The sequence below is a fragment of the Trypanosoma cruzi genome, genomic scaffold (genome assembly GCF_000209065.1).
Source record: "Trypanosoma cruzi strain CL Brener 1047053516931 genomic scaffold, whole genome shotgun sequence".
Lineage (NCBI taxonomy): Eukaryota > Euglenozoa > Kinetoplastea > Trypanosomatida > Trypanosomatidae > Trypanosoma > Trypanosoma cruzi.
This window is the reverse complement of record NW_001849458.1, coordinates 56001-79919: the sequence shown is the minus strand read 5'-3', so window position 1 is coordinate 79919 and position 23919 is coordinate 56001. Positions and strand designations below refer to the sequence as shown.

The 23919-nt window shown below is 46.4% G+C and overlaps 14 protein-coding genes across 14 annotated transcripts, besides 40 other annotated features; all 14 read right to left on the bottom strand.

Annotated features, from left to right (window-relative positions):
• Positions 1-1397: part of a sequence feature (areas merged during assembly that could not be assigned to a particular haplotype. This can correspond to areas where the two haplotypes were merged or to regions with more than two copies in the genome that were merged during assembly.) that runs on past the window's edge.
• Tc00.1047053510879.140 (hypothetical protein, conserved) lies at positions 79-645 on the bottom strand (the record flags this gene model as incomplete). The annotated part of the gene is made up of 1 exon (XM_809583.1): positions 79-645. The coding sequence occupies one exon, from the start codon at positions 643-645 to the stop codon at positions 79-81; it is 567 nt and encodes a 188-aa protein (XP_814676.1).
• Positions 500-519: a microsatellite.
• Positions 692-747: a sequence feature (T-rich).
• Positions 861-887: a microsatellite.
• Positions 978-2231, bottom strand: Tc00.1047053510879.130 (hypothetical protein, conserved; the record flags this gene model as incomplete). Its single annotated transcript, XM_809582.1, has 1 exon — positions 978-2231. The coding sequence occupies one exon, from the start codon at positions 2229-2231 to the stop codon at positions 978-980; it is 1254 nt and encodes a 417-aa protein (XP_814675.1).
• Positions 1398-2354: a sequence feature (haploid, non-Esmeraldo-like haplotype).
• Positions 2239-2266: a sequence feature (T-rich).
• Positions 2267-2289: a microsatellite.
• Positions 2290-2397: a sequence feature (T-rich).
• Positions 2355-3919: a sequence feature (heterozygous, non-Esmeraldo-like haplotype).
• Positions 2438-2463: a microsatellite.
• Tc00.1047053510879.120 (ribosomal protein L3, putative) lies at positions 2564-3850 on the bottom strand (the record flags this gene model as incomplete). The annotated part of the gene is made up of 1 exon (XM_809581.1): positions 2564-3850. One exon carries the CDS (start codon positions 3848-3850, stop codon positions 2564-2566), a length of 1287 nt encoding a protein of 428 aa, XP_814674.1.
• Positions 3920-3923: a sequence feature (haploid, Esmeraldo-like haplotype).
• Positions 3924-23919: a sequence feature (heterozygous, Esmeraldo-like haplotype).
• Positions 4012-4037: a microsatellite.
• Tc00.1047053510879.110 (ribosomal protein L3, putative) lies at positions 4139-5425 on the bottom strand (the record flags this gene model as incomplete). The annotated part of the gene is made up of 1 exon (XM_809580.1): positions 4139-5425. The coding sequence occupies one exon, from the start codon at positions 5423-5425 to the stop codon at positions 4139-4141; it is 1287 nt and encodes a 428-aa protein (XP_814673.1).
• Positions 5484-5512: a sequence feature (AT_rich).
• Positions 5624-6391, bottom strand: Tc00.1047053510879.100 (uncharacterized protein; the record flags this gene model as incomplete). Its single annotated transcript, XM_809579.1, has 1 exon — positions 5624-6391. One exon carries the CDS (start codon positions 6389-6391, stop codon positions 5624-5626), a length of 768 nt encoding a protein of 255 aa, XP_814672.1.
• Positions 6514-6534: a microsatellite.
• On the bottom strand, positions 6640-6984 carry Tc00.1047053510879.90 (hypothetical protein, conserved; the record flags this gene model as incomplete). The annotated part of the gene is made up of 1 exon (XM_809578.1): positions 6640-6984. The coding sequence occupies one exon, from the start codon at positions 6982-6984 to the stop codon at positions 6640-6642; it is 345 nt and encodes a 114-aa protein (XP_814671.1).
• Positions 7101-7123: a microsatellite.
• On the bottom strand, positions 7545-8591 carry Tc00.1047053510879.80 (serine acetyltransferase, putative; the record flags this gene model as incomplete). The annotated part of the gene is made up of 1 exon (XM_809577.1): positions 7545-8591. One exon carries the CDS (start codon positions 8589-8591, stop codon positions 7545-7547), a length of 1047 nt encoding a protein of 348 aa, XP_814670.1.
• Positions 8816-10699, bottom strand: Tc00.1047053510879.70 (selenocysteine-tRNA-specific elongation factor, putative; the record flags this gene model as incomplete). Its single annotated transcript, XM_809576.1, has 1 exon — positions 8816-10699. One exon carries the CDS (start codon positions 10697-10699, stop codon positions 8816-8818), a length of 1884 nt encoding a protein of 627 aa, XP_814669.1.
• Positions 10787-10848: a microsatellite.
• Tc00.1047053510879.60 (hypothetical protein, conserved) lies at positions 11076-11384 on the bottom strand (the record flags this gene model as incomplete). Its single annotated transcript, XM_809575.1, has 1 exon — positions 11076-11384. The coding sequence occupies one exon, from the start codon at positions 11382-11384 to the stop codon at positions 11076-11078; it is 309 nt and encodes a 102-aa protein (XP_814668.1).
• Positions 11654-11678: a sequence feature (AT_rich).
• Positions 11688-11729: a microsatellite.
• Positions 11880-11906: a microsatellite.
• Positions 11990-12017: a microsatellite.
• Positions 12116-12144: a microsatellite.
• Positions 12226-12254: a microsatellite.
• Positions 12301-12397: a microsatellite.
• Positions 12599-14275, bottom strand: Tc00.1047053510879.50 (regulatory subunit of protein kinase a-like protein, putative; the record flags this gene model as incomplete). Its single annotated transcript, XM_809574.1, has 1 exon — positions 12599-14275. One exon carries the CDS (start codon positions 14273-14275, stop codon positions 12599-12601), a length of 1677 nt encoding a protein of 558 aa, XP_814667.1.
• Positions 14404-14428: a sequence feature (AT_rich).
• Positions 14482-14552: a microsatellite.
• Positions 14898-14928: a microsatellite.
• Positions 15485-15511: a microsatellite.
• On the bottom strand, positions 15811-18084 carry Tc00.1047053510879.40 (zinc carboxypeptidase, putative; the record flags this gene model as incomplete). The annotated part of the gene is made up of 1 exon (XM_809573.1): positions 15811-18084. One exon carries the CDS (start codon positions 18082-18084, stop codon positions 15811-15813), a length of 2274 nt encoding a protein of 757 aa, XP_814666.1.
• On the bottom strand, positions 18735-20477 carry Tc00.1047053510879.30 (hypothetical protein, conserved; the record flags this gene model as incomplete). The annotated part of the gene is made up of 1 exon (XM_809572.1): positions 18735-20477. The coding sequence occupies one exon, from the start codon at positions 20475-20477 to the stop codon at positions 18735-18737; it is 1743 nt and encodes a 580-aa protein (XP_814665.1).
• Tc00.1047053510879.20 (ribosomal protein S19, putative) lies at positions 20899-21402 on the bottom strand (the record flags this gene model as incomplete). The annotated part of the gene is made up of 1 exon (XM_809571.1): positions 20899-21402. One exon carries the CDS (start codon positions 21400-21402, stop codon positions 20899-20901), a length of 504 nt encoding a protein of 167 aa, XP_814664.1.
• Positions 21492-21562: a sequence feature (T-rich).
• Positions 21714-21745: a sequence feature (AT_rich).
• Positions 21753-21856: a sequence feature (T-rich).
• Positions 21867-21893: a microsatellite.
• Positions 22092-22111: a microsatellite.
• Positions 22210-22239: a microsatellite.
• Positions 22253-22302: a microsatellite.
• Positions 22317-22346: a sequence feature (AT_rich).
• Positions 22554-22588: a microsatellite.
• Positions 22647-22685: a microsatellite.
• Positions 22744-22763: a microsatellite.
• Positions 23046-23080: a microsatellite.
• On the bottom strand, positions 23378-23919 carry Tc00.1047053510879.10 (serine/threonine-protein phosphatase 2A, catalytic subunit, putative; the record flags this gene model as incomplete). The annotated part of the gene is made up of 1 exon (XM_809570.1): positions 23378-23919. A coding segment is annotated over one exon (542 nt), but the record flags the coding sequence as incomplete, so codon positions are not given.

Genomic DNA, 23919 nt, shown 5'->3' with positions numbered 1-23919 from the left:
AAAAAGGTATAAATTTATTGTATATATTCGTCGGTTTGTGCACCTGTCCACAGTCAAATTTAAAATCGCCCTCTCCGTTTACGTCTTCCAACCAGCGTTCTTCTCGTACTCCGCACGTAGCCGCTTCTCTTCTTCTACGGACGGGTGCGGAAAGGCAAACATGACCCACGCCACAACAATGGGGATCAAAACAAGCTGAATCTTCAGCAGCTTCTTCAGTTCCGACTTCGCCTTTCCCTTGAAGCTCTTATCTTCCAACGTTGTTGTGTGGCTCTCAAACGCCTTTTGCAGACCGCGGAGGGAGCAGCGAAACATGAGGGACTCCTCAGAGCAAAGATGGATGCTGATGGGCTGCCAAAATGTGAACCAAAAGAAAAAAAAAAAGTTATCAAGAAGGCAAAAGGCCCTACTTTTTTTTTTTTTTTTTTTCAGTGCTCTTTCCACTCTACGTGCAAAAGACGCGAAACTAAAAACAAAAATAATACAGAAGGGGAAATCGCACACACACACACACACACAGAGAGAGAGAGAGAAGCAAACCACTACATTCCCGACAGCAAAACGTCGCAAAAACACTTGGCGGATAAAAGTGGGAAGGCAACGCACCCGCCGGAGAAAAAGCCCCTCCCTCCCCCCTCCGTTCATGAAAATTGGTGTTCAGCACTACCAGACTCCCGCCCAAAACTGGATTAAAAAAAAAAAACGTAGAAAAAAATAAAGAAAGAAAAAAAGGAAGAAAAAAAAAAACCTCCGGGTATGATGCAAATAAAACAGACATATTCAAATTATCATTCTTTTCTTCATCTGGCTTCGCTGCGGCTGCCGACAAGTACTAAACATTCGCGTATAAAATACCGACTTACATATATATATATATATATATATATTGAATGGTGTAGGTGTAAGTGGACCAAAAAAGGGAATATAAAACTGCAAAAGACATGTGGAATATATGTAAAGCAAAAAAACATTCATAATCACAAGCGGCGATAAATTTTCCCCGACTTCTCTTGGGCAGCGCTCGTTGCCCTCTTCCGCGTTTTGGAAGATAGTGTAGGCATAACACCACTGCAAACTCCTGTGGGACTCATGACAGCTCTCTCCGTGGTATTTTTCCCTCCCAAGAGAATTGGATTAAACACGCGGTAAACCCGAGAACTTTTCTCCAGACGCTCGACATTGTGCGGTACATTTTCGCCGAAAATAAGTCTACCCAATGTACGAATAGACACGATATTTCTCAGGTTGTCATACATTCTCCTAATTGGTCTGTTATCCAGGCAGAATAAACCCCGTAAGAAATAGAAAAAACTCATGAATGCAAGTTCGACGTAAATGCATAAAACTACGACCGGACGAACAAATATGAAAGCCAAAAAATCAAGCAAATACAAACCATAACGCCGGAACATACCACCCCCATTTAAAAATTGTACTTCAGGCCTTAGCAATGACTCGCCCTTCTCGGGTGTAATGTAACCGTTCACAACAAGTCCCTCTATCATGTCATTGTAACCCAGTGCAAACAGATTCCGGAGAGCAACCTTCCCAGGTGGGCGTAATACCCACCAGAACGGAACAAAAATGGTGGGATGTACGGTTGCCGTGCTACAATAAAAAGGGCTCACCGTAATTGTTCGGGGCTCGCCATTGTGCGGTGTGACAATCGACAAGCCACCATCGCAGACCCATTCCCCTGTTCCTCGCAGCCGGAACGGCACGCCCACAAACGGCGCCGCACAACAAGACGCTTTCACGGCTTCCACGACATCTTCATGCGAATGGAACTCCGTAAAAACTTTTGACTTCATCTTTGGAAGCGTTGTCACAAATATCTCCAGTAATCCATCGTTCAACGTGTCGAATAACTCCTGCTTCATCTCCAAGTCTCTCAGATGACCACCAAATTGATCCAAAGCGTCGTCAAGATATCGATCTATACAACACAAGTTAAGCCATGAATAACGGTAATGCTCCGCACACCCCATTAGAAAATCCCGCATTTCCTTGAACCGGTAATTCTTCAAAACCATGCACAAAGCAACAAGTGCGCCCGCGCTACTTCCGGCAAAGCGAACACGTTTTCCCTCCGCCGTCAATCGATCAATAATTCCGGAATCAACAATCGCTTGACAAGCACCAAAGTGATACATCCCAAACCAGCCTCCAGCAGCAAATCCAAACGTTAAATCAAACCCTTTTGAATCATCGTTTGCTGAAACCCTCGACATTACACACAATATAAGAACGAAAAATATAAACACAAAACAATAACAACAACAACAACAAAAAAAAAAACTACCTAAAAAATAACAATAAAATAAAATAAACAGCAACAATGAAATCAAAAAAAAAATTAATCAACAAAAGCAAAAAGAACACAAACCATAAAACAAATCATAAAACAACCATCGGAAAAGCACATCTGGCATAAAGCAAAATAAAAATAAAAAATAAAAATAACGGGCAAAGTCACGTAAAAACAAAATAAAAAAAATTAGGTGGTGTTTCCCAGCACGTGTTTCTTCCTAGTTAAGAAACTTTTACGCAAGAGCTAAGATGATCACTTCTTTGCTTTCTTTGGGGCGGCGGCAACAGCACCACCCTTCGCCTTGCGCTCCGCAGCGCGAGCCACGCGCTCCTTGCGGAGCCGCTCCTCGCGACGAATGCGGTCCTTCTTGAGGGGGCCAAACCACTGGCTCTTCTCCTTCTTTGTCTGGAAGCGGCCATGACCAATCTTGGAGCTTGTGTCAATGAACTTCAGCGTGATCTGTTCCGTGAGCTTGCGCGATGTCTGTGGGGCCATGGGACGACGCAGTGTGATGACGCGACGGCGAGGACCCGCAACGGAGCCCTTCAGCATGATGTAGTCGTTGCGCACTGTACCGTAGCCAACAAAGCCACCCATCGGAGTGATGGACTTGGCTGTGAGGTCGTACGTGGTCGTGGCCTGGTTCGGCTCCATCGACACCGCGCGGCCCAGCTGGTAGATCTTCTTGTTGAGGTGCGTGCGGTGGTGGTAGCCGTGCTGGCCAGCACGGGCAACGGTGTACATCACGCGGGCGGGGTGCCACGCGCCAATGCAGGCCACTTTACGCAGACCACGGTGGGTCTTGCGCGGCAGACAGGCAACGCCCCAGCGCTTCACGACACCAGTGAACCCATGACCCTTTGTCACGGCACACACGTCGCACGTCTCGGACTGCTGGAAGATGGAGTCAATGCGGACCTCCTTCTCCAGGAGAGACTTGGCAAGCTCAATCTTCTCGGCAATGGTGCCGCCGTTGATCTGGATCTCGCTCACGTGCGCCTTCTTCACACCAACACGGTTGTTACGCAGCTTGCGCAGTTGGGTATGGGCAACAACACGGATGATGTCAGCCTTCTTGGCAAAGGCCTTCAGCGTGCGCGCCTCGGCAAGGCGACCCTCAGTCGTGCGAGCAAACTGCTTGCGCTTCGTGAAGGCCAGCTGCGCGGACTGCTTCCAGTTCTTGTAGAAGCGGCGGCGGAATTCCACGCTGGTGTGGTGCGCCCACACGGTGCCGATCGTCTTGTGGCCCACAGGCGTCTGGCGGTAGCCGACGATGCCCACCACCACCATGGGCGGTGCCTCCAAGATCGTCACCGGCTCCACAACCTCCTTCTTGTTCACCTTGGAGCCGGGTCGATCAACGTCGCGAACGATGTGTGTCATGCCCGCCTTAAACACCATAAAGCTGGTCAGGTGCGGCTTTTGTGACGGGTCATCCTTAGGAAAGGAGCGAACGCGGCCGCGAATCTGTCGGCTGCGCTTGCGTGGCAGGAAGCCAAGATGGCCGTGGCGCGGATGTTCAAACTTGCAGTGAGACATGTGAGTGTGCCTGGGATTCCCTAAAAAAAGAGTGAGATCATCCAGTGTAGCAAGGCAGAAATAAAAAATAATAACAATAATAAATCAACAAAAGCAAAAAGAACACAAACCATAAAACAAATCATAAAACAACCATCGGAAAAGCACATCTGGCATAAAGCAAAATAAAAATAAAAAATAAAAATAACGGGCAAAAGTCACGTAAAAACAAAATAAAAAAAATTAGTTGGTGTTTCCCAGCACGTGTTTCTTCCTAGTTAAGAAACTTTTACGCAAGAGCTAAGATGATCACTTCTTTGCTTTCTTTGGGGCGGCGGCAACAGCACCACCCTTCGCCTTGCGCTCCGCAGCGCGAGCCACGCGCTCCTTGCGGAGCCGCTCCTCGCGACGAATGCGGTCCTTCTTGAGGGGGCCAAACCACTGGCTCTTCTCCTTCTTTGTCTGGAAGCGGCCATGACCAATCTTGGAGCTTGTGTCAATGAACTTCAGCGTGATCTGTTCCGTGAGCTTGCGCGATGTCTGTGGGGCCATGGGACGACGCAGTGTGATGACGCGACGGCGAGGACCCGCAACGGAGCCCTTCAGCATGATGTAGTCGTTGCGCACTGTACCGTAGCCAACAAAGCCACCCATCGGAGTGATGGACTTGGCTGTGAGGTCGTACGTGGTCGTGGCCTGGTTCGGCTCCATCGACACCGCGCGGCCCAGCTGGTAGATCTTCTTGTTGAGGTGCGTGCGGTGGTGGTAGCCGTGCTGGCCAGCACGGGCAACGGTGTACATCACGCGGGCGGGGTGCCACGCGCCAATGCAGGCCACTTTACGCAGACCACGGTGGGTCTTGCGCGGCAGACAGGCAACGCCCCAGCGCTTCACGACACCAGTGAACCCATGACCCTTTGTCACGGCACACACGTCGCACGTCTCGGACTGCTGGAAGATGGAGTCAATGCGGACCTCCTTCTCCAGGAGAGACTTGGCAAGCTCAATCTTCTCGGCAATGGTGCCGCCGTTGATCTGGATCTCGCTCACGTGCGCCTTCTTCACACCAACACGGTTGTTACGCAGCTTGCGCAGTTGGGTATGGGCAACAACACGGATGATGTCAGCCTTCTTGGCAAAGGCCTTCAGCGTGCGCGCCTCGGCAAGGCGACCCTCAGTCGTGCGAGCAAACTGCTTGCGCTTCGTGAAGGCCAGCTGCGCGGACTGCTTCCAGTTCTTGTAGAAGCGGCGGCGGAATTCCACGCTGGTGTGGTGCGCCCACACGGTGCCGATCGTCTTGTGGCCCACAGGCGTCTGGCGGTAGCCGACGATGCCCACCACCACCATGGGCGGTGCCTCCAAGATCGTCACCGGCTCCACAACCTCCTTCTTGTTCACCTTGGAGCCGGGTCGATCAACGTCGCGAACGATGTGTGTCATGCCCGCCTTAAACACCATAAAGCTGGTCAGGTGCGGCTTTTGTGACGGGTCATCCTTAGGAAAGGAGCGAACGCGGCCGCGAATCTGTCGGCTGCGCTTGCGTGGCAGGAAGCCAAGATGGCCGTGGCGCGGATGTTCAAACTTGCAGTGAGACATGTGAGTGTGCCTGGGATTCCCTAAAAAAAGAGTGAGATCATCCAGTGTGGCAAGGCAGAAATAAAAAATAATAACAATAATAAAAAAGTGAGAACAAGCATGCACAGAAACAGGAAATACAATACAGAGGTAGAAAGGTGGCGCAATTGGAATTCTTCCTTGCCGAAAAACTGAAATTCACTGTGTCCTTTTCGGTCATTAGGTAGAGGTTTTTTGTTTTTTCTGAAGAGCGCCATAATGCTCCGAAGAATGGCGAGTAAAGCAAGTGATTGTATCAGAAAGCGTGTCTGTTAGCAGAATGGTACCTTTAATACGCTGCCGTGCTTCCTCCAAGAATTGTTTCTGGCCTTTGATTTCCAAATCTAGCTTGGAGGCAATTGTTGATGTCCTTTTTAATGCATTTGCGTGTATTTCTGCAAGAATATCTCTCCATCTGTTGTAAGCACTCCTTAAATTGTTTTCACAGTGACAAGAGAAACCTTCTTTTAGATGTGCAGTATTTTCATCTCCGGCAGATTGTGTTAACCGACATCCTCTCAATTCATGGAGGAAGTCCTCACTGATTGGACGTTTGAATTGGGATGCAGTAACAATTGGTAGCGGCCGTCTTGCCGTTGCGTCGTCACGCACTTGGAACTTTTTTTGACTACTCCTAAGCACTGACTGAAGTGCTGTTAATTGTCTCTGTAGCGCTGATAGGCCTTCGTCCGATTCTCGGACCTGCAACTTTCGGGAAGGCGCTGGCGGTGGCGGTGGCAATTCCACGACGTGTGGGTCATTCCGAGGTGGGGTAGCCTGTTGTGACGACGACTGAACTGCCGCACGCTGGTACAATAAAGTGACGTTCTGTTTGAGCTCCTCCACAGAAGGAGCTCTTCGTGCGTTGGCCGTGTGAGAAAGCTCTCCGTCATCCGAGTCGTCTTCCCCATCTACCACGGCAGCCACTCTTGGCTTTTGCAAGGGCATAGATGCACACAATCGCCTTCATGAACGGAAAAGAGAAAAAAAAAGGGGAAAAAGTCCAAAAAAGTAATAAAAAAGGAAAATTGATATCTCTCTACATGCCTACGTGTTGGTGGGCGGTAAAAAATAATAATAATAATAATAATCTTTTAAGAGGTTTAATTTTTCTTGAAAAAGCAGCTGCGCCGTGTTTTTCGCACACCTCTTTTCTTTCCAGCCCTTCCCATTCTTCTTCGCACTGACAGGGCCACTTACTTCACAGAAGCGTTCCCCGCTGCTCCAATGGGGAAATCCATCTTCTTAACGATGTTCGCTTTCGTCATGAAGGGCCCTCGAATCTTTGTTTCCTTGAACAAGCAGTGCCTCTGCAAGACGGGGTCCCATAGCACCTTTTGAACCTTGCGACCTGTAGCGTCAAGTCTTTCCGCCTCGGTCTTCATGTAGCCCTCCATGTGCCCTGTGTTTGCCTCGCTACGCAGAGCCACCATATTGTTCTTTATCTTGCGTGGAATCACTTTGGGAATAAAGCCGACCATGCGCTTCTTAAGACGTGTCTTGTACTGACCTCGGAGCCATAGGGCAGAAGCACTAAACATCTTCTTGCCTACCACGACGGCAACAACTACTACTACTAATACTAATACTGTGCCTGTTTGCGGGTAGAGAGAAAAAAATATTTACGTTCAGGCATCTCATGTACAACATGTAAATCAAAAAAAAAAAAAAAAAAAAAAACACCTCAAATTCAATCAGTTCGTCATTCCAACACCATTACAACAGTAAAGACTTTTCACGCAAACAAAAATATAACAACCTATACAAGTATATATATATATACACCTAATCTCAACTTACTCCATCTCATAAAATTACTGGTTTTACTTCAAGAAGTAAAAAAAAAAAAAAAAAACGTAAATGACAAGCGAATAAAATCAGATGTTTATATATATTTATATATCCACCACCTGCTTTGTCCCCTTGAATCCGACCGTCACAAGTAACCCAACTGCTGTAACCCAAGAATATCAATTCACCTTATTCCTCGCATTCTCTTGCTTCTTTTTTTTTTTTTTTTGTGTGTGTGTTTTTGACTATCCGAGTTCGAAAAAAATAACATACTTTCAATTTTATCATTACTTCACTGTGTGTGGTGCTCTCATATATCCGATCCACCTTTTTGAAGGGTTATATATGGAGTAGGGAGTTTTGCATTGGATGTCCGCCGAATCATGGATTTTGGAGGTAAGTCCTTCAAGACCAGGCAGTGGCTACCAATGACGCTATCCTTCCCTATCCGAATTCGGCCAAGCACCATAGCGTTGGCGTAGATGGTCACTCTGTCCTCAATAATGGGGTGGCGTGCAAGGTTCCTCACCTTCTCCCCAGTTTTAGCAACCACAGGAAAAGACCTTGTCCCCAGCGTGACCCCATGGTATATAGATACGTAGTTGCCAATGATGGCGGTTGACCCAATCACAATACCAGTGCCATGATCAATAAAAAAATGATGGCCAATAGAGGTAGCAGGATGGATGTCAATGCCGGTCGTGGAATGCGCCATTTCTGTAAGAAGGCGCGTAAAAATGCTTGGAGCCCCCAGTTCGTGTAACGCATGTGCAGTGCGCTGGTGTTTCATGCAGCGTAGTCCGGGATAGCAAAGAACCACTTCCGAGAGAGAGTTGGATGCAATATCATTATTAAGGATACTTTCTGCATCGGTACGAAGAAGCCACCGTATGCTGCGTAATTTACGCGTTAGAAAAGCTTCTGTGATCTCTTCCGCCCTTTTCTTGGCTTCCAAATGAAAAGATCTAACTTCGCCAAAGGCATGAGTTTCATTTTGAGGTGTAAAACCATCATCATTTGACCCGCTCTCAGCATTTAACGAGTGGGGAATACCTGCTTCATCTTTAGAGCATTTCGTGTGGCCCTGAAGCATAAGGGCAGAATAAATCTGTGAGTTGATAATGTCGGCCATGCGGGTCAGTGTCCATTGAAGCAGTGCACTGCCGCCAAGGCGTTGCTCGGGGACAGTCACAGGATTCATTGGGGGTTCACTGAATTCGGGGAATACAATGTAGGACATGCAGTCCATCAGTTCTGAGAGGGCAGAACTACTGACATTAAAAGGGTAAGGTTTGAACATGGCCGGATCGAGGCCAACATATGAAATTGACTTCCGAATGACTTCGAGTCGATTCATCGCGAGAGGAACTGGTCCTTGTGGATAAAAAAAGAAAAAAAAAGAAATCAAAAACAGGCGTGGTGACAATAATAATCTTAACAACGATGAGATGAGTAGTGGAATAGCTTGAAAGAGGTGGGTGGAGTCAGAAATCAAGGACACCGTGCACCGTGAGGACCAAGAGCCGAAAGGTACGCTTCATGTGAAAATACACCGGCCTGTTCGTCCGTTCTCACAACCGTCTACTGCTGGAGCTGACAGTGAACAGCCAGAGGATATTTTTTCAGCGTGAGCTCCACCACACCGTCCGTTAGAAATGTCACGCCCCCTCGCTTCGTTCGCCCGGTGGTCGAAGGCTCATTCTCCGCAAAAATGGGATCCTTGAATACAAGCTTCACCTTTCCTGTCTTACCAAAGGCGGAGTCAATTATTCCCTCCTTCACTCCCGTGGGGGTGGTGGCATCATTTCCTTCTTCCCCTGTCGGGCGAAAATGAACCCGCATTCCAATGAACTTCTTCACCTCCGCGTGCAGCGTGTCTTTTTCTTTTGATTTCTGGTTTATACTACCGCCACGTGTTTCAGGGACCTCAAATCCCACAACACCACTGGCAATACAAGTCTTCTCGTTTACCACGCGCTCCACAACAAGCGCCCTGGATTTAAAGCGCACAATCGGCAGCTCGCGCCAGGACATGATCGATGCGTCAGCAGAAGTTCCACTGCTTAGAAGCGCGCGCACAGACCCCGAAATTGCAATGCGGCACATGTTATCCCGCTCCATATCGAGTCGTGTGGCAATTAGTGGTGTACCAACGGCGGCCATAATAGGCCGTTCCAAGAGAATGATGGCATAATATGTCAGGGGACCGCGTTTCACGGCAACCGGTTGGCCACTTTGTGGCTGTCCTTCCGTGCTATCAAAGGTGAGAAAGGCGTCTTCTGTCAGTTCCTCAACATACATACTTTCCTGCCAGATATCAAATGATGCTTCCTTCTCCTCAGGCGCAATGGTTGTGGGGCGGCTAAAATACTTCATCGTTCCCATCACTGTTGAGTGTCCAATGGTGATGTGAAATTTTGTGTGAGCATCACACAAAAGCTGATGAAAACGCACACGATTCACCTCAGCAACAATCACTGATGTGCTCTCAAACAGAAGAGGTACGTTGGAGATTGCATTCCCTCGTTGGTGTTGTGCACTACACAATATACCCCGTTCCACCCCCTCTGCATCAAATTGAACCACGCACAACCCCACACGATCACCTCTTCTTGCGTGCTGGAGAGGCTTTCGAAATGCCTGCAGCCCCTTCACCTTTTTTACCACGTGCGAGTCGGGGATCAAAATGTTATCCCCGACACTGACTTGGCCACAAATCACAGTGCCGGTGAAAACGGTGCCTTGACCCTTCAACACAAAACAGTGATCAAACAACATCACAAAATCTTCGGAGCGTAGCGGTGTTGTCAACTGGTCCTTCAACGCCGTTAAATCCACAAGACCCAAAATGGCGGAAATCACCTCCTCCATATTGATGGGATGAGAAACCTCTCCTGATGCCGCCTCGTCTCTGCGCGGAGCAGCGGCAACTTCCACCATCTGTACGGAGGGCCAGCGTGTGCGTTCAAAGGTCTTTTGAAGACGTTTCCGCAATTTGTCAAGTGTTACGCGTTTCTCTTCGGGGGTTGAGCCTTGGACCGCGTCAATCTTGTTAATCACCACTACCAACGGTTTACACAGGACCTCACCAATTACGATGCACTCTGCCGTCTGCGTCTGTACCCCCTTGCAAGCATCTATAACAAGAATCATGATGTCTATGATCTGTGCCCCAGCCAAGATAGTCCGGATGAGAGATGCATGGCCCGGACAGTCGACAAACGTGCATTGGATCTGCTCAATACCTGCCGCATGCAATGGTGGTGCCACCAGGGCGGATGAGATGCAGCAAGCGCTGAAACCCAGATCGAGAGTAATACCGCGCCGCTGGCTCTCAGGGCTCTTGTCAAACGCCGCTGTGGAGGCGGTGGAGGAGAGCGCTTTCGCCAGTGACGTTTTGCCGCTGTCAACATGACCCAAAATTCCAACATTAATGTTCGCCAGAAGCGTCTCTTCCCCCGTCATCTTCCGGTATCGATTAAAGAGATAGTTCAAGGTGAACAATAGCCTAGTCCTACCACATCCAGCCGCCGATCCCCCCCCCCCCCCAAAAAAAAAAAAAATAAATAAATAAATAAATAAATAATACAATAAAGTCAATAAACAAATACATACACCGCAACAAATGTCGGTTGACAAGTGGTCACAACGAGAGACAAAAGCGCGTACATGAAAAAATAACCGACACGTTTGACGCGACTTTCCTTCTTCTTAAAAACTCACTGGAAGGAAACGGGCAAAAATGCTAAGAGAGCATACTCTGCGTCCCTCAGGAGAAAGAAAGAGGAAAAAAAAAAAAAAAGGCAGGGATCATTTTTTTTATGTATTTTTTTTGTTTCCCTCATCCACCGTGTAGTGTCGAGATAAATTCGATTGTATCACCATCCGTTAGAACGTAATCGAGTCCACCCACAACCTCCGCATCACATGCGTTCACAAGCACAAGAATCCCAGGGCGTAGCGTTGTTCCTGATTGATCCACAAAAAGGTCAGGCCTTTCTTTTATGTGATTCACCTTCAGCATCTGCACCAGTCCGTTGATGGTTGTGCCGTGTGGAACGATACCCTCCAGCTGCAGCTGAGTTTGTTTGTCAAAAAGTAATTCACAGCCCCCGGCAAACTGCGCGGTGATGCGCTGATAAGACGACATGAGAAACCGCGCTAATGCCACAAAAAGAAATCCAACGATCGATTACGCCTAAAATAACTAAAAAAAACAAAAAAAAAAAAGGCAATAAATCAAAATCCCACCTTGCGCAGCACCTACACACACACACACAACAAAAAAAGCAGAGTCCACATGCAATCAAAAGGCAAACAAAAGGAAGGAAGGCAGACAAAAGCCATGGCAACCAAGCGGCCAACAATGATATCCCCTCGTTTCCTTTTTTTTTCTTTGAGTTTATTTTCATTAATTGGAAAAAATAAAAAAAAAAATTTTTTAGGAACACTTAAAAAAAAGAAAACAAAAAACAAACAAACAAAAAAAAAAAAACAGGAGAGTAAAGTGTGATTTAAGTCAGCATGCTGGTTGCAACAATTTAATCCTTGCCAAGTACGACAGCACAAGTACACACATAGACTTATGTACGGAGGGAAGAAAAAAAAAAAAAAGAACCGCATGAATACAGATCAGATCGCATCAAAATAAATAAATAAATAAATAAATAAAATAAAATAAAATCCGGCAGTCAGGCGAGAGAAGTCCAAAACAAATAACAAATTTTTTTTCCCTTTTAGTCCTATTTTATCGCCCTCTCTCTCTCTCCCTCTCTCTCTCTCTTTTTTCCTTCTCCCGCCTCCGTAAAAATATGCAAGAAATAACGTCTTTTTTTTTTTTTTTTTTTCTCTCATTCTTCCTAACCTTCTCGTCCCTCATCGTTTTTTGTTTTTTCTTTTTTTTTTTTCTTCTGAAGGAACCGGAAAAGAAAAGAGGAAAAAAAAAAAAAAAGCGCCGCATGGAAGTCAATGGCTGCGTTCAGTTCATAATGGAGAGGGAGAGAGAGAGAGGGAGAGGGAGTAGCAGACTAGAAATAAATAAATAAAAATGCATGTATGGTGAAACTACAAATAAACAAAGAAAAACAACAAACAACCGGAAATCACACAAAAACACCAAAAAGGAATAAATAAATACATAAAAACCGCATAGACACACACACACAATGACGCTAAAAAAAAAAGAAAAACTAAAAATGCTCTAACCAAAGATGATGTCGGCTCTAACTGCCACTCCACTTTTCATTCCACAGGACCAAATCTCGGACTAGCGGGGCTCGTTGTTTAGTGCCAACGGTCAAATACAAAATATTTTTTTACTAAAGTGCCTGCTTTTCTGGCCGCCTCTTCCTTCTTCATGCACATTCACAATTTCAACGGCACATTCAGCTTGGAAAGATATTCTGGCGGCGCATCAAAAGAAGGCGTGGGATCCTCTCGTGGAGCTGACGTCCCAACCATCGTTCGGCGGTAGTAGTCGTACGATGCATCTTCCTTCACCTCGCGGTCCAGTAACTCCTTGGCGGTCCCAATGAGTTGTTCAAAGTGAAGGCGGCTCATCTTGGCAGTCCGAACAAAAGGACTCGTTGCAACAACATCGGCCACCGTTTCATGGTGATACAAAAACTCCAAATCGCCAAAGCACTCACCAACATTTTTTGTCACAACATACTCCTCCTCACCCTCTTCATTTCGTCCAATCACATCAGCCGTGCCCTCCACAATGATATGTAGCCAATCCACCTTCTCACCGTACCTTATAATTTTGTCGCCTTCGGTGTATTTATCCTCCTTTAACGCCTCCGCAATTTTCAAACGCTCCTGTGCCGGCAAGTCCTTAATGAAGGGAGCGTTTTCAAGAAACGAAAAATACCGTTGACGCTTTTCTTCTTCGGCCCGAGAGACCACAATTTTGTACGTATTTCGCTCCAAAGTTGCACAAAAGAGGGGAGTGGTAGATTCCACGCTCACTTCGCTTTGGGTTTCATACAGAAGGCCCAATTCCCCAAAAACGGAACCTTTCTGAAGACTCTCCGTCTCAATCCTGTCCGGATCATCTTCAAACATGGTAATGGTAGCGCTGCCGTCAAGTATGATGTAAAACTTACTGTTGGTCTCCCCCTTGACAAGAACCTTTATCCCCTCCGGGAAGTCCTCGGTATTCATCACCATCGCCAGCTTGTGCAATTCCTTGTCATCCAGGAAAGAGAAAAGGAAGTGTTTTTCCAACACCTTCATAATAAAACTTGCGGCTTCAGATGACTTGGCTGCGGTGGGGAACTCTGTGGACATCATTTCTTCAGCACCAATACTGCGAGCCGATATTCCCAGTCGAGAATGACCCTGCATCGTAATAAGGCGCCGCCGTTCATCTTCATTGTCGTCCATAATTTCATCTGTGCCGGGGCGGTTTGCGGCAGCCGCGTTTCCGCCATCGCCCACATCCGAGGACGAGGCTGAGTTTGCTCGCGAGCCCGTCTTGACAAACTTGAATGTTTCAAATCCGTAGCGCATCGCCTCCATTTCATTTTCTTCGTATTTCTCATCCGTTTCGACCCGATCGCTTTGAATGGTCAACTGCTCCTCGCTCTCAACTCCGTCATTGATTTCATGGTTCTCTTGAAGACCATCCACCGAGGGCAGAGACTGTCCATTCTGTGAAGGGTTTGCAGGCACTGCCGAGTTCAACGGCACATTTGCATCCTCGCTTCCATTCTCCTCTCGCTGTGACAAACTCGTTGGAAGTGGAGTAATTTGCGGATCGTCAAGCCGTTGGATAACCTCATTGACCTTCCTGGAAAACTTGTAGTCAACCACAGATCCCTTATTTCTTTTTCCCCCCGTGTGACCACTACGAGATTGTCCCGAAATTCCTGATATGAGTTTCTTTTTATACTCCCCCTGTGTTTTCAGGTCCTTCCCCTCCATCTTCTTGTACTCGTCGATGGTGGTGATAACATTCTCGAGAATCTGATGTTTGCTCTGGCGATCAATGGAAGCAGAGAAAATCCATTCGCATACACACTTGTCAAATTTGGACATCCCTTGTTTTCGTTGTTTTTTTTTTTTTGTTGTTGTTGTTTTCCTTTCCCCTTTTCTTCTCTCTCCGGATACTGTCCGAAAATAATTCCCTTCTCTTTTTCTCTTTCTGCCTTTAATTCTTTCTTAAGAAAAAAATAAAAATAATAAAAAAATCAAACAGGGAATAGTAGCAACAAGAGCATCTGCAGGTGCCCTCCCAGTGAAAAATACATACGTACATACATGCATGCATGTACGCACAAACAGATTATATATATATATATATCCAATGCGTACAGCAGAAACGTCGCATTCATCAAGAAACGCAAAGCATTTTGTTTTTTCTCCCTTGCGTGGAAGAAAACAAAATCGCCCAAAAGGGAAGGAAAAAAAAAAAAACGGTGAAAAAGCAAATGTCATCCATTTTCCATTCATATCGCCCTCATCTCCTTTTCATATACATAAATAAATATAAATACTCAGTTTCAACCAAAACACAAAAGAAGCAAACGGGGTTTCAAGCGTCAGATTCCTCCATTTAATTATGAGGATCCAAAAAAACAATCCGTCCGTCCTAATCCCCGTATTTGTCACCACAACAAACACATCCACGGCAAATGGTGTGACCGTATGCACAAGCGGCATACATATATATATATATATATATATATATACAGACACACACACCTGTAAAGATTTCAGTTCAACACAACGATTGTACTACCAAAATTTATCGTTCTCAATTTGCTCTCCAAAACTCAGCAACAACGGAGCATCGGGTGAGAAATCCAGCCCTACAAACCGAGAAATCAGATTGACACAAAAGCAATGACGATGACAGGCCACTTCAACCGGCGGCGTCAAGGTTGTCGTTGAACCACTGAAAACAGAGGAACAACAAAAAAAAAAAAAAGGAAAATCGAACGGTGTGGTTAAAAACAAAATAAAAAGTTGAAACGAGTGCACGCAGTCCCTCCCACCAGTTATACCTCACCTTATGCCTTGCCTGCTGCTCATTCCCCTTTCTTTTTTTTTTTCTTTTTTCACTTGCCTTTCGCTCTTGTTTAACGACAGCGATCAAACCAAAGCCCGCACCTCCAATTTCTCTTTTCACTCGTTAAGCAGTTCATTTACTGAAGCATCCAACCACACAAACAAGAGGAGAAATCATCTCTCGCGTATCCCTTCCATCTCGCTTCATCCTCATTGCGTCTCTTTCTTCCCTTTTCGTCCCTCTCTTCCTCTCTCTCTCTCTCTTTTTTTTTTCTTCCAGTTATTATTATTATTACTGTTGTTTCTCTTGTTTGGGTATCTGCCGCTCATCCGCCTCTAAAGCGCCGCCATTCCGTGTGTGTACTCCTTCCATCCTTCACTTCCACCCACATCCCTTTTCCCTTTTTCCTTCTTTTTTTCTTTTTCGGGCTGCCTCCATTCCTTTATGCCTCTTCGCTCCGCTCTACCACACCCCACGCCGCTCTTATTCGAGATTTCTATCATCGCCGTCAAAAGGAAAAAAGAAAGAAAGAAGAAAAACACGATGTTGCCGGTAATTTGTTTCAATTCGAGCCCGTGATGGACTTTCGCCCAGTCGTGGAAACTGCAGGGACCGCTGTGACACCAAGACCAGCGTTGCTCATGGAGCGTCGTCCAGCAAACCCTCCACCGACTTGATTCATCATTCTTCTCCCTGCACCGTACAGAAGCGTGCGGGGCGGAAACATTGGGGGCGCGTGCGCCAAAATTTGGATGGCTTGCTCAAGCGGTACAAACTCCAAAAGTCCTCGAATTGTTGTCACTGGAAGTCCTCTTCCATCCTTTATTGTCATTGCGTCTGGAATATCGTCGGACCTCAAAACCGACATCACGGTATACACGGGATCCGCACCTGGGTCGCGGGCAATGGCTGCTTGTCCTCCACTCATGAACGCTATTTTAAACAACCGTTCTGCAATTTCAATCTGAAATTGCCGTTGCAGTGCAGCAAGCAGCCCCTTCACGCTGTGAAACTGTGTGTTTGAAAGACGGCTTATGGGATTACACCCCTTAAGGTCAAGTAAAGCCACCAATAGACCTTTTCCAATATCCGCAAACACGGCCTGGGAGTATTTGGGACAAAATGTCCCTTGAATCACCTCCGGCTCATCTACTCCGCAACTTGAAAGGCCTACAATTGGATTCAGCGTGTTCCCTATCACATAAGAGGCTTCAATGGTATAGCTATGAACCAAACCGGTTTCTTGGTACAGTGTCACCCGGCTGGAGGTGTCGCGACCTTCCCCTGTTTTTCCGGTGGCAAACATGTTAGCCTCCGAGAAATTGGACGATTGAAACTCAAAGTATGGAGTGTTCATAGATACCAACTTCGCATACAAGAGACTTTGAAGTAATTCCGGTGCATTCATAGAATTTCCATAGAAGAACACCCCTCTCTTATTTGCGTGAGCATGCATATCAATAAAAAGAGCCAACCTCCCTTTCACGGACGTAACGGAGCGTAACATGCTTAATATAGAATAGGGCGCAGGATGGCGTCTTTTGCAGGGATTTTTGTACATACGATTAAGATTAGCACCTTCGGTATCCGCGCGACTATGTCCTCTGGCAACCCCATCCGGGTTAATCATTGGTACAAGAAAAAATACGAAGCGTGAACGCAGAGCAGCAGCGCGTGGATCTGCTTGATTAAGCAAAAATTCTATACAACCATGCATTAAGTGGCTTGATGGGCATTCGCCTGGATGTACTCGAGCCGTAAGAACAACACATTGTTTTCCAATAAACTGATGAGGTCGTTCTGTTTCGCCCCTTGCAGAAGAGTACGGCATATCGCCCTCACCACATAAAGGAAAGCGTTCATTACAGATACCAGATCTATCTGTAATGGTGAGAAGATCCACATTTCTTCCATCCAGTGATTTACAAAGAATCTCATGATGAAAGTAAATCGATGAAAGACACGACTGGGAAAAATCATTATCCTTTGACTCCTCTACGGTTCCAACTTTCTCTCCCCCAACGGTCTGTTGTTTCCACATTTTTATATTTTGTTGCAGAGTTGAGTAGGAGTAGGGATGGTTGCTGGCGATGTACGTTGCTGGGCATTGTGGGTGTCCAAGGGGATACAGAGATGATGTGAGAGGGGCATCAATTTCTAGCCGTACTTCAAACGTCAGATTCATTGCAACAGCATTTTCTTTCTTTTTTTTCCTGTTGGTATTCATGGCTACTTCTATGACATCAGGGACTCCTTCGGAGCTGCCGTTCGCATCCGCATTTTCATTCCCACCATCTGCAGCAATTTCTGTCTCCGATGCCTTCTTTGACCAGGGCTTTAGGACAAAGCCGGGGTAACCCGGCGTCGGCGGCATCGCGTCCAACGAAACCACTGTCGCTTTACCGGGTAATCGTGTGTACTGTGGTTTTCCCGGGCACACCGCTATCACAGGCGTCCATCCATACGTAAACATCTTGCTGTGCATCATGCCCACAAATGTGAAGGTGATGACGCATCCACGGCACCCCCCTCGAATAGCAAAGTGAAACCACTGCCTGTTATTCGTTTGTTTTGGCGAGTTGCCGCAGTCAGGCGAGGTGTACATATTGTACCGATACGCACCGATACGTTCCACTTGAATAAGGTTGCCACTGTCAAATCGAGAAGAAAACAAAAGTCCATCTTCGGGAAACTCAAATTCACGCTGATTGTCGGGAGGCGGCGAATACGCCCACCCCAATTCATACCCCCTGGCTCCCTTTTCTTCCTTCACATCCATCCCAACCGACTTGCCACACGTCACATGACAGAGTACTGTATCACCATCACCATTCATTCCGCTTCTGCCGTTGGGGTTCTCCTTTTCACCTATTTTTCCCCTCCAGCTTCTTAAAAAAGAAAAAGGAAACGTCTCTAAGCTTCTCTACTTGTCCCAATGAGAAGTGTGCAAGGATAGAAAGTCACTTTTCAAGCAAACATTCCTTGTTCGCTGATACTGCTGTGGCTGGGAAAATGGGATGTTGCAGTGAATTGATGCAGCTCAAAATAAGGAAAGGAAATAATAATAACCATAATAATAACGGCGTCATTGCGGCAGCAGATAAACCAAAGGAAATAGAAAAAGAGGTAAAAGACCTTCTTCCCCCAAACAATGTAATAGGGGAATCAAAAGGGAAACGGAAAAATCTAAATTCTTCACACCCACCCAATGTTTTCTTTCCCTTTCCCGTATTTCATTTTGTTGTATTTCGTTTCTGAAAGTCGCAGACTGTTTATGCTTCTTCCCCTCTTCTGTCCCCCTCAACCTACATGCTGCTGCTGCTGTCCGTTCCTGCAAAGAAGATGCCGGCGACACAAAAATACACCCAAACACTAACAAGCCCATTAAAAATTGGTGCGGTGTTCTCCGGCCCTCACAAACACTTCTTTTCGTTGATTCTCTTCATTCCTCCCCCTACCAGCCGCGTTCCGCCCCGCATTGAGAAGTCACTTGCGCCATCCCCAGCCCCACTTCCAGCGCTTCTCTTCCTTCGCTCCGGCGGAGTCAGAGTGTTTCGGTTGCTCGTCCCGTGGCTTCGTACGGGAGGAAATGTCATGGGTCGGATATTCGACGTACGTCAGCGCAATATCCACAAATACGGGTTTACAAGGCACGGCTTGATAGTCTGGTGGGAATTTAATGATGTTCTGGGCGACAGCCACTTGATCGCCGGCGTCGACAAGGTACTGCGTCGACTTCTCCTTCTCTTCCTCAGCCCTCCTAGCGGCCACACCGGATTGTAAGGTGGTGAGAAGTGTCGACGACGCCAACTGCAAAGAGCGTTTCTCCACCACCAGACGAAGCTTCTCCACCCGCGGTGTCGATGGCACCCCTTCAAGGGTGGAGAGGGAGGCTTTGTAGCAGTTTTGTGCACGCGTCGGTTCCCGTGAGATGCGCCAGCCCTCTCCCAAGTAAAGCAGCTTTCCAGCGCGACAGAGCGCAGTCAGCTCCTCCAAGTCCGCACGACCTGCAACACCCGGCAGCAGCTCCATCTCACCCAGAGTCTCCAGCGCAGTATCGTACAATCGAACAATCTCCAGCGGTGAAGCGTACTGCGAGGGAGTTATCTCCTTCTTGTTCTTAAAACCAGAGCTATAAATGTGGGTGTTGATTTTATTGTTGCCACTGCTGCTACTGCTTCCCCCCGAAAGAGATTTTTCGGTGGCACAGAAACGACGGATGTAGACTTCCACCATAAAGAGGGTGCGGTGCAACGTCTCCTGAGATACATGGAAAAGCAGGTAATGCACAAGGAGTTGCAGCTCAGTCTTCTGTCTATCATCCGACAGTGTACGTAGGTCTTGGCGTGCATGGGCTAATGCATCATTAAGGCAGCCAATACGTCGATCCATCAGATCCAGCACTTTGTTCTGTTGTCCCAAAGGAATGGGACCACCCAACTCCAGTGCCTTCGTCTTTACCGACTCGACATTAAGAGTTCGTACCTCACGTAGTGCGTCCTTCACCTTGATAGAAGCGACATTTAATTGGCGTCCATTCCATTCAATCGTTGTGGCAGCCAACCGCTCCGTCGTATCCTCAAGATCGACGTGAGGCTTGTATTTGGAAGCATCTTCACCCAGACGCAGCATACAATACACCACGCGATCATCCAGCTCATTTACTTTGGTAAGAAGAAGCATCCACTGCTCAGGCGTGCTGCTCTTACGCAATGCATAATAGTGTTCACGAGCCATAGAAAAAAACTTTTTTGCTTCCACCATTGCACCATGTGCAGCTGCAGCACGACCCTTCACTTCCAAAGCATATGCTTCTGCCTCTTGCTTCAGCCGCGGGCGCGCCACAATTCGTGCAACTTCGTGCAGCTTTGAGGCCCACTTGACAGATTTATTAAGTCTTTTCCGAAATTGATCACTCGGTGGAATACCACCGGGCGGCTTATTCTCACCGCCGCCTCCCACATTACGACGCTTTTCCTGCATTTCCTCCGCTGCCGCCCAACAGCGTTCGGCGTAAAGAACAAGTAACTGAAGATGCTCCGGCCGTGTTGCGTTCTGTGGCGTGATTTCCTTCTGCTTAAACCTTTTAGGGTCATGGAGAAGACCAAGTTGGTGACGCAATGTCGAAAGTCGGTTTGTCGTGTAGCGGCGGTAACGTGCGTAGTCCTCTCCGCGCAGACCGTGCTGAAGCTGAATTCCCTTCAGGAAGTGTGAAAGATCAAATTCCATCGTCGACTTCCTTCCTTTTTTTTTTTTTTTTTTGTGTGTGTGCCCCTGATGAATTCGGTTACAAAAATATGTTATAATTGTGTGTATTTGAGTGCGGAGGCGAAGTAACGTTCCAGTACGTGCCTCCCCGTCCCTCTTGACGCATAAACAACAGCGTTACGTCCCCGCAGCGGCCAGAAGTAAAAAAAGAAACAAAAAAAAAAGGACAACAAACAGACCAGTGCGACACGCTCCCAAAATGTATTCACTGCGCCCATCTCTCACGCACGCCGCAGTCCCATCTTCCTCAAAGTCGTGCACCCGCACGCAAGTCAATTTTGAGAGTAAAAAAGAAAAAAATAAACAAAAAAAAAGTGTTATTTAAATAAATTTGTTCAGATCTCTCTTATCCCGCTTTGGTTGACGGACGAAGACACTCAAATCAGTTTTTGCTGGTGGCAGTGTTAAGCTTGCGAATGGCGACCTTGAAGGCGATCGCGTCAGCGAGCTTGCGGCCATTCTTCGTGATGCGGTGGCCCGAACTCTCGCACTTCTCAATGAGACCAAGCTTCGTGAGGCTCTTGCAACCCCAGTGCAAAAGTCCCTTGGACGCACGTACGGTAATCTCGGGGCGGCTGCCGCGGTTCTTCTTGTTTGAAAAGCGTTTGCTCAGGCCGCCGTAGCCAACACCGGGGCGCATGTACACAGCACGAAGGATGGCGGCGCAACGAATGTAGTACCAGTCCGGGTTCTGCGGGGCGCGCTCGCGGCCGTGGGATGATTTTACAATTTCTGTGCAGTTCGGCACCATGAGCTTGCCCTCCTGCTTGAAGTGCTGACTGCAGAGCTTGACCCAGCGCCACGGGTGGACGTCCTTCATGGTCGCACCCTTCTTCTTGCCGATACGGCGGATCTTGGAGTTGGCCTTCGTGCGAGCAGCAACCATTTTTCCTTTTTTGTGTGTGTTTCTTTCTTGGTGGTGTTGTGTCGTGCAGACGCGGAGTATCAGAGGAGAACCTCACTGTGCAAAAGGCAAAAAATCAAAAAGAAGGCAAAAACACACCAGTGAAAATAAATAAATAAATAATAATAATAATAATATAAAAGCCGCACCAAAGAGACAACAGACAAAAAGCCAAAAGCCCACAAGTAGACATGCAGGAATAAATAAATGAGCACGCCACATGCATGCCCAGTCGCCCACATCAAACTTTGAACTTCATCCACAACTACAGGGAATAAACGCAAGCAAGAGGGAATTATTTTCTTTTATTATTATTATTATTTATGGGATGCAAAAAGAAAAAAAATTGAAAAAAAACTAAAAAAAAAAAAAAAAAAAAAAAACAGCAGCACCACGCAAATAGGAAACAAAAAAAAAAAAAAAAAAAGAAAAGAAATTCATTCCGACACCACCACCACCGCCATCACCACTACAAATCAAAAAAGAAAAAAAAAAAACGCTTGGGCACTGTTAGAGTAAGAGTAGTAACCATAAAGAAAAACATATAGCTCCCCCATGTTCCATTTCTTCGTCCTTGTGAATCGTATGTAAATGTATGTAAATACACGCTCCCTTCAAGCATCTGTTGGAATGTCTGGTTAATTCAAAAAAAAGAGAGCGAGACTGTCTTTTTGTTGTTGTTGTTGTTGTTTTCTCAATAATTATTTTTTATCGCCTCCTCTTTGGACGAACATAATTCGGACAATTTAGTAAAGGAGTTTATAATTTGCGTGAAGTGGGTGGGTGTGCGAGAGAGAGAGAGAGAGAGAGAGAGAGAGACGCACACATACAGAAAAGAAAAGAAGAAAAAAAGAAAAAAAAAAAAAAAAAAAAAGAAAAGAACCGGAGGGCGCGCGTAAAAAAAAAAAATATATAAATAAATATATGAGGGCAACCAAAAATAGTAATAAACAAAAATGGACGTAACGACCCAAAGCGGTCCTCCTTTCTGTTTTGTTTTTCTTTTTTTATGTACGCCCCTGTGCCGTGTGTGTTTCTCCCAGCCCCCACCCACCCACCCACTCCTCCTCATCATCATCATCGCACCAGCAAGACGATTACAACAGCGGGAGTATAATACCCAACGCAAAGTGGAAAAGAAAAGAAAAGAAAAGAAAAAAAAAAAAAAAAGAGGTCATAAACGACACAAGCTACAAACAACTAAAATAGAAGATACGCACAAAAATCAAACAAACAAACAAACAATAAACAAAATAACAAGCAAATACACAGTTCTGATATTACAAACACCGGTAAAAAGGAAGGAGGCAGCAAGACATATGTATATAATATAATATAATATATGTATTTCATTTATCTTCACGCATAAATTGTTGTATAAAGATACTTGTATGCATGTACCTACGCATATTCATGTCTGCGCACTCCGTTGGTCAAAGAAAAATGAGAGATCAAAAAGCCAAAGAAAATTGGCCAGTATTTGCACGCTAGTGTGTAACCAGTAAAGAAGTGAACAGTCACAGCTGAAGCCCGATTAGGGAGTATCCCAGAATAAAAAAAAACTAGTGTACAAAAATCCATAATTGAAAATGCTGGGCACCACCTATACATTCATTCATATTACATATGTGCATACGTGTATGCATATGTATATATATATATTTTTTTTTTTTTTTACTCGACCTAACTTTTTGTTTTCTTGACCGTGACGGGCGGTGGGAAAAAGTTTTTGTTCCTCTCTTTCTCTCTGTTTCTTCAATTCGCCTTTTTTCTTCTTCTTTTAGCCTTCTCTTGTCCCCTGTTCTTAATTGTTCCGGCCTTTTTAAAGTCCAGCCGTACGTCGTTATCCCTATTTTTTTTTTTGTTTGTTTGTTTCCACCTTTTTGTTTTTCTCCCAATGAGAGCAGCCGCAAATACTAAAAATGAAAGAAAAAAAAAAATGGTCAACGTTTCGTTCCTATTCACTATCGTCAAAGTAGCCCCCCTGCAGCGATCCGTTTACCCGCCGCGCTGCATTAGCAGCCGCATCACATGAAGCGTGCAGTCTGGTTCCCATTTCGTTGGGCGACCTCGGGGCAATGTCGTAGACCTTGTATTCAAACAAGACGCGGTCTTCTCCCACATTTGCTCGACCGCGTAGCACGGCAAAAGCCCCCTTGTTATTCATGCCACAGTAATTGGGGGCGGAAAAGAGGGTGAGCACAAGACCCCCGTGGGCCCAATGATAGCCATCCTCAACACACTGATGGGCCCGAACAATAAACTGCATTTCCTCTCTCCTCTGACCCGGCAGCCTGGAATTGAAGGAATAGCCGTAGTTGCGGTCGAGAAACGCCCTTGTGACATCAGGCCCAAAGATGAACCCACATCCCCTGTGATTGACTTGGAAGCCGTAGACATCATCATCGGGGTCGGACCACAGCAGGCCATCGACTATATTGCGCTCGTCAGCAACAGACAACTCCGTGTCATTGTCATTCGTGGGAGAGGGAAAGTAAA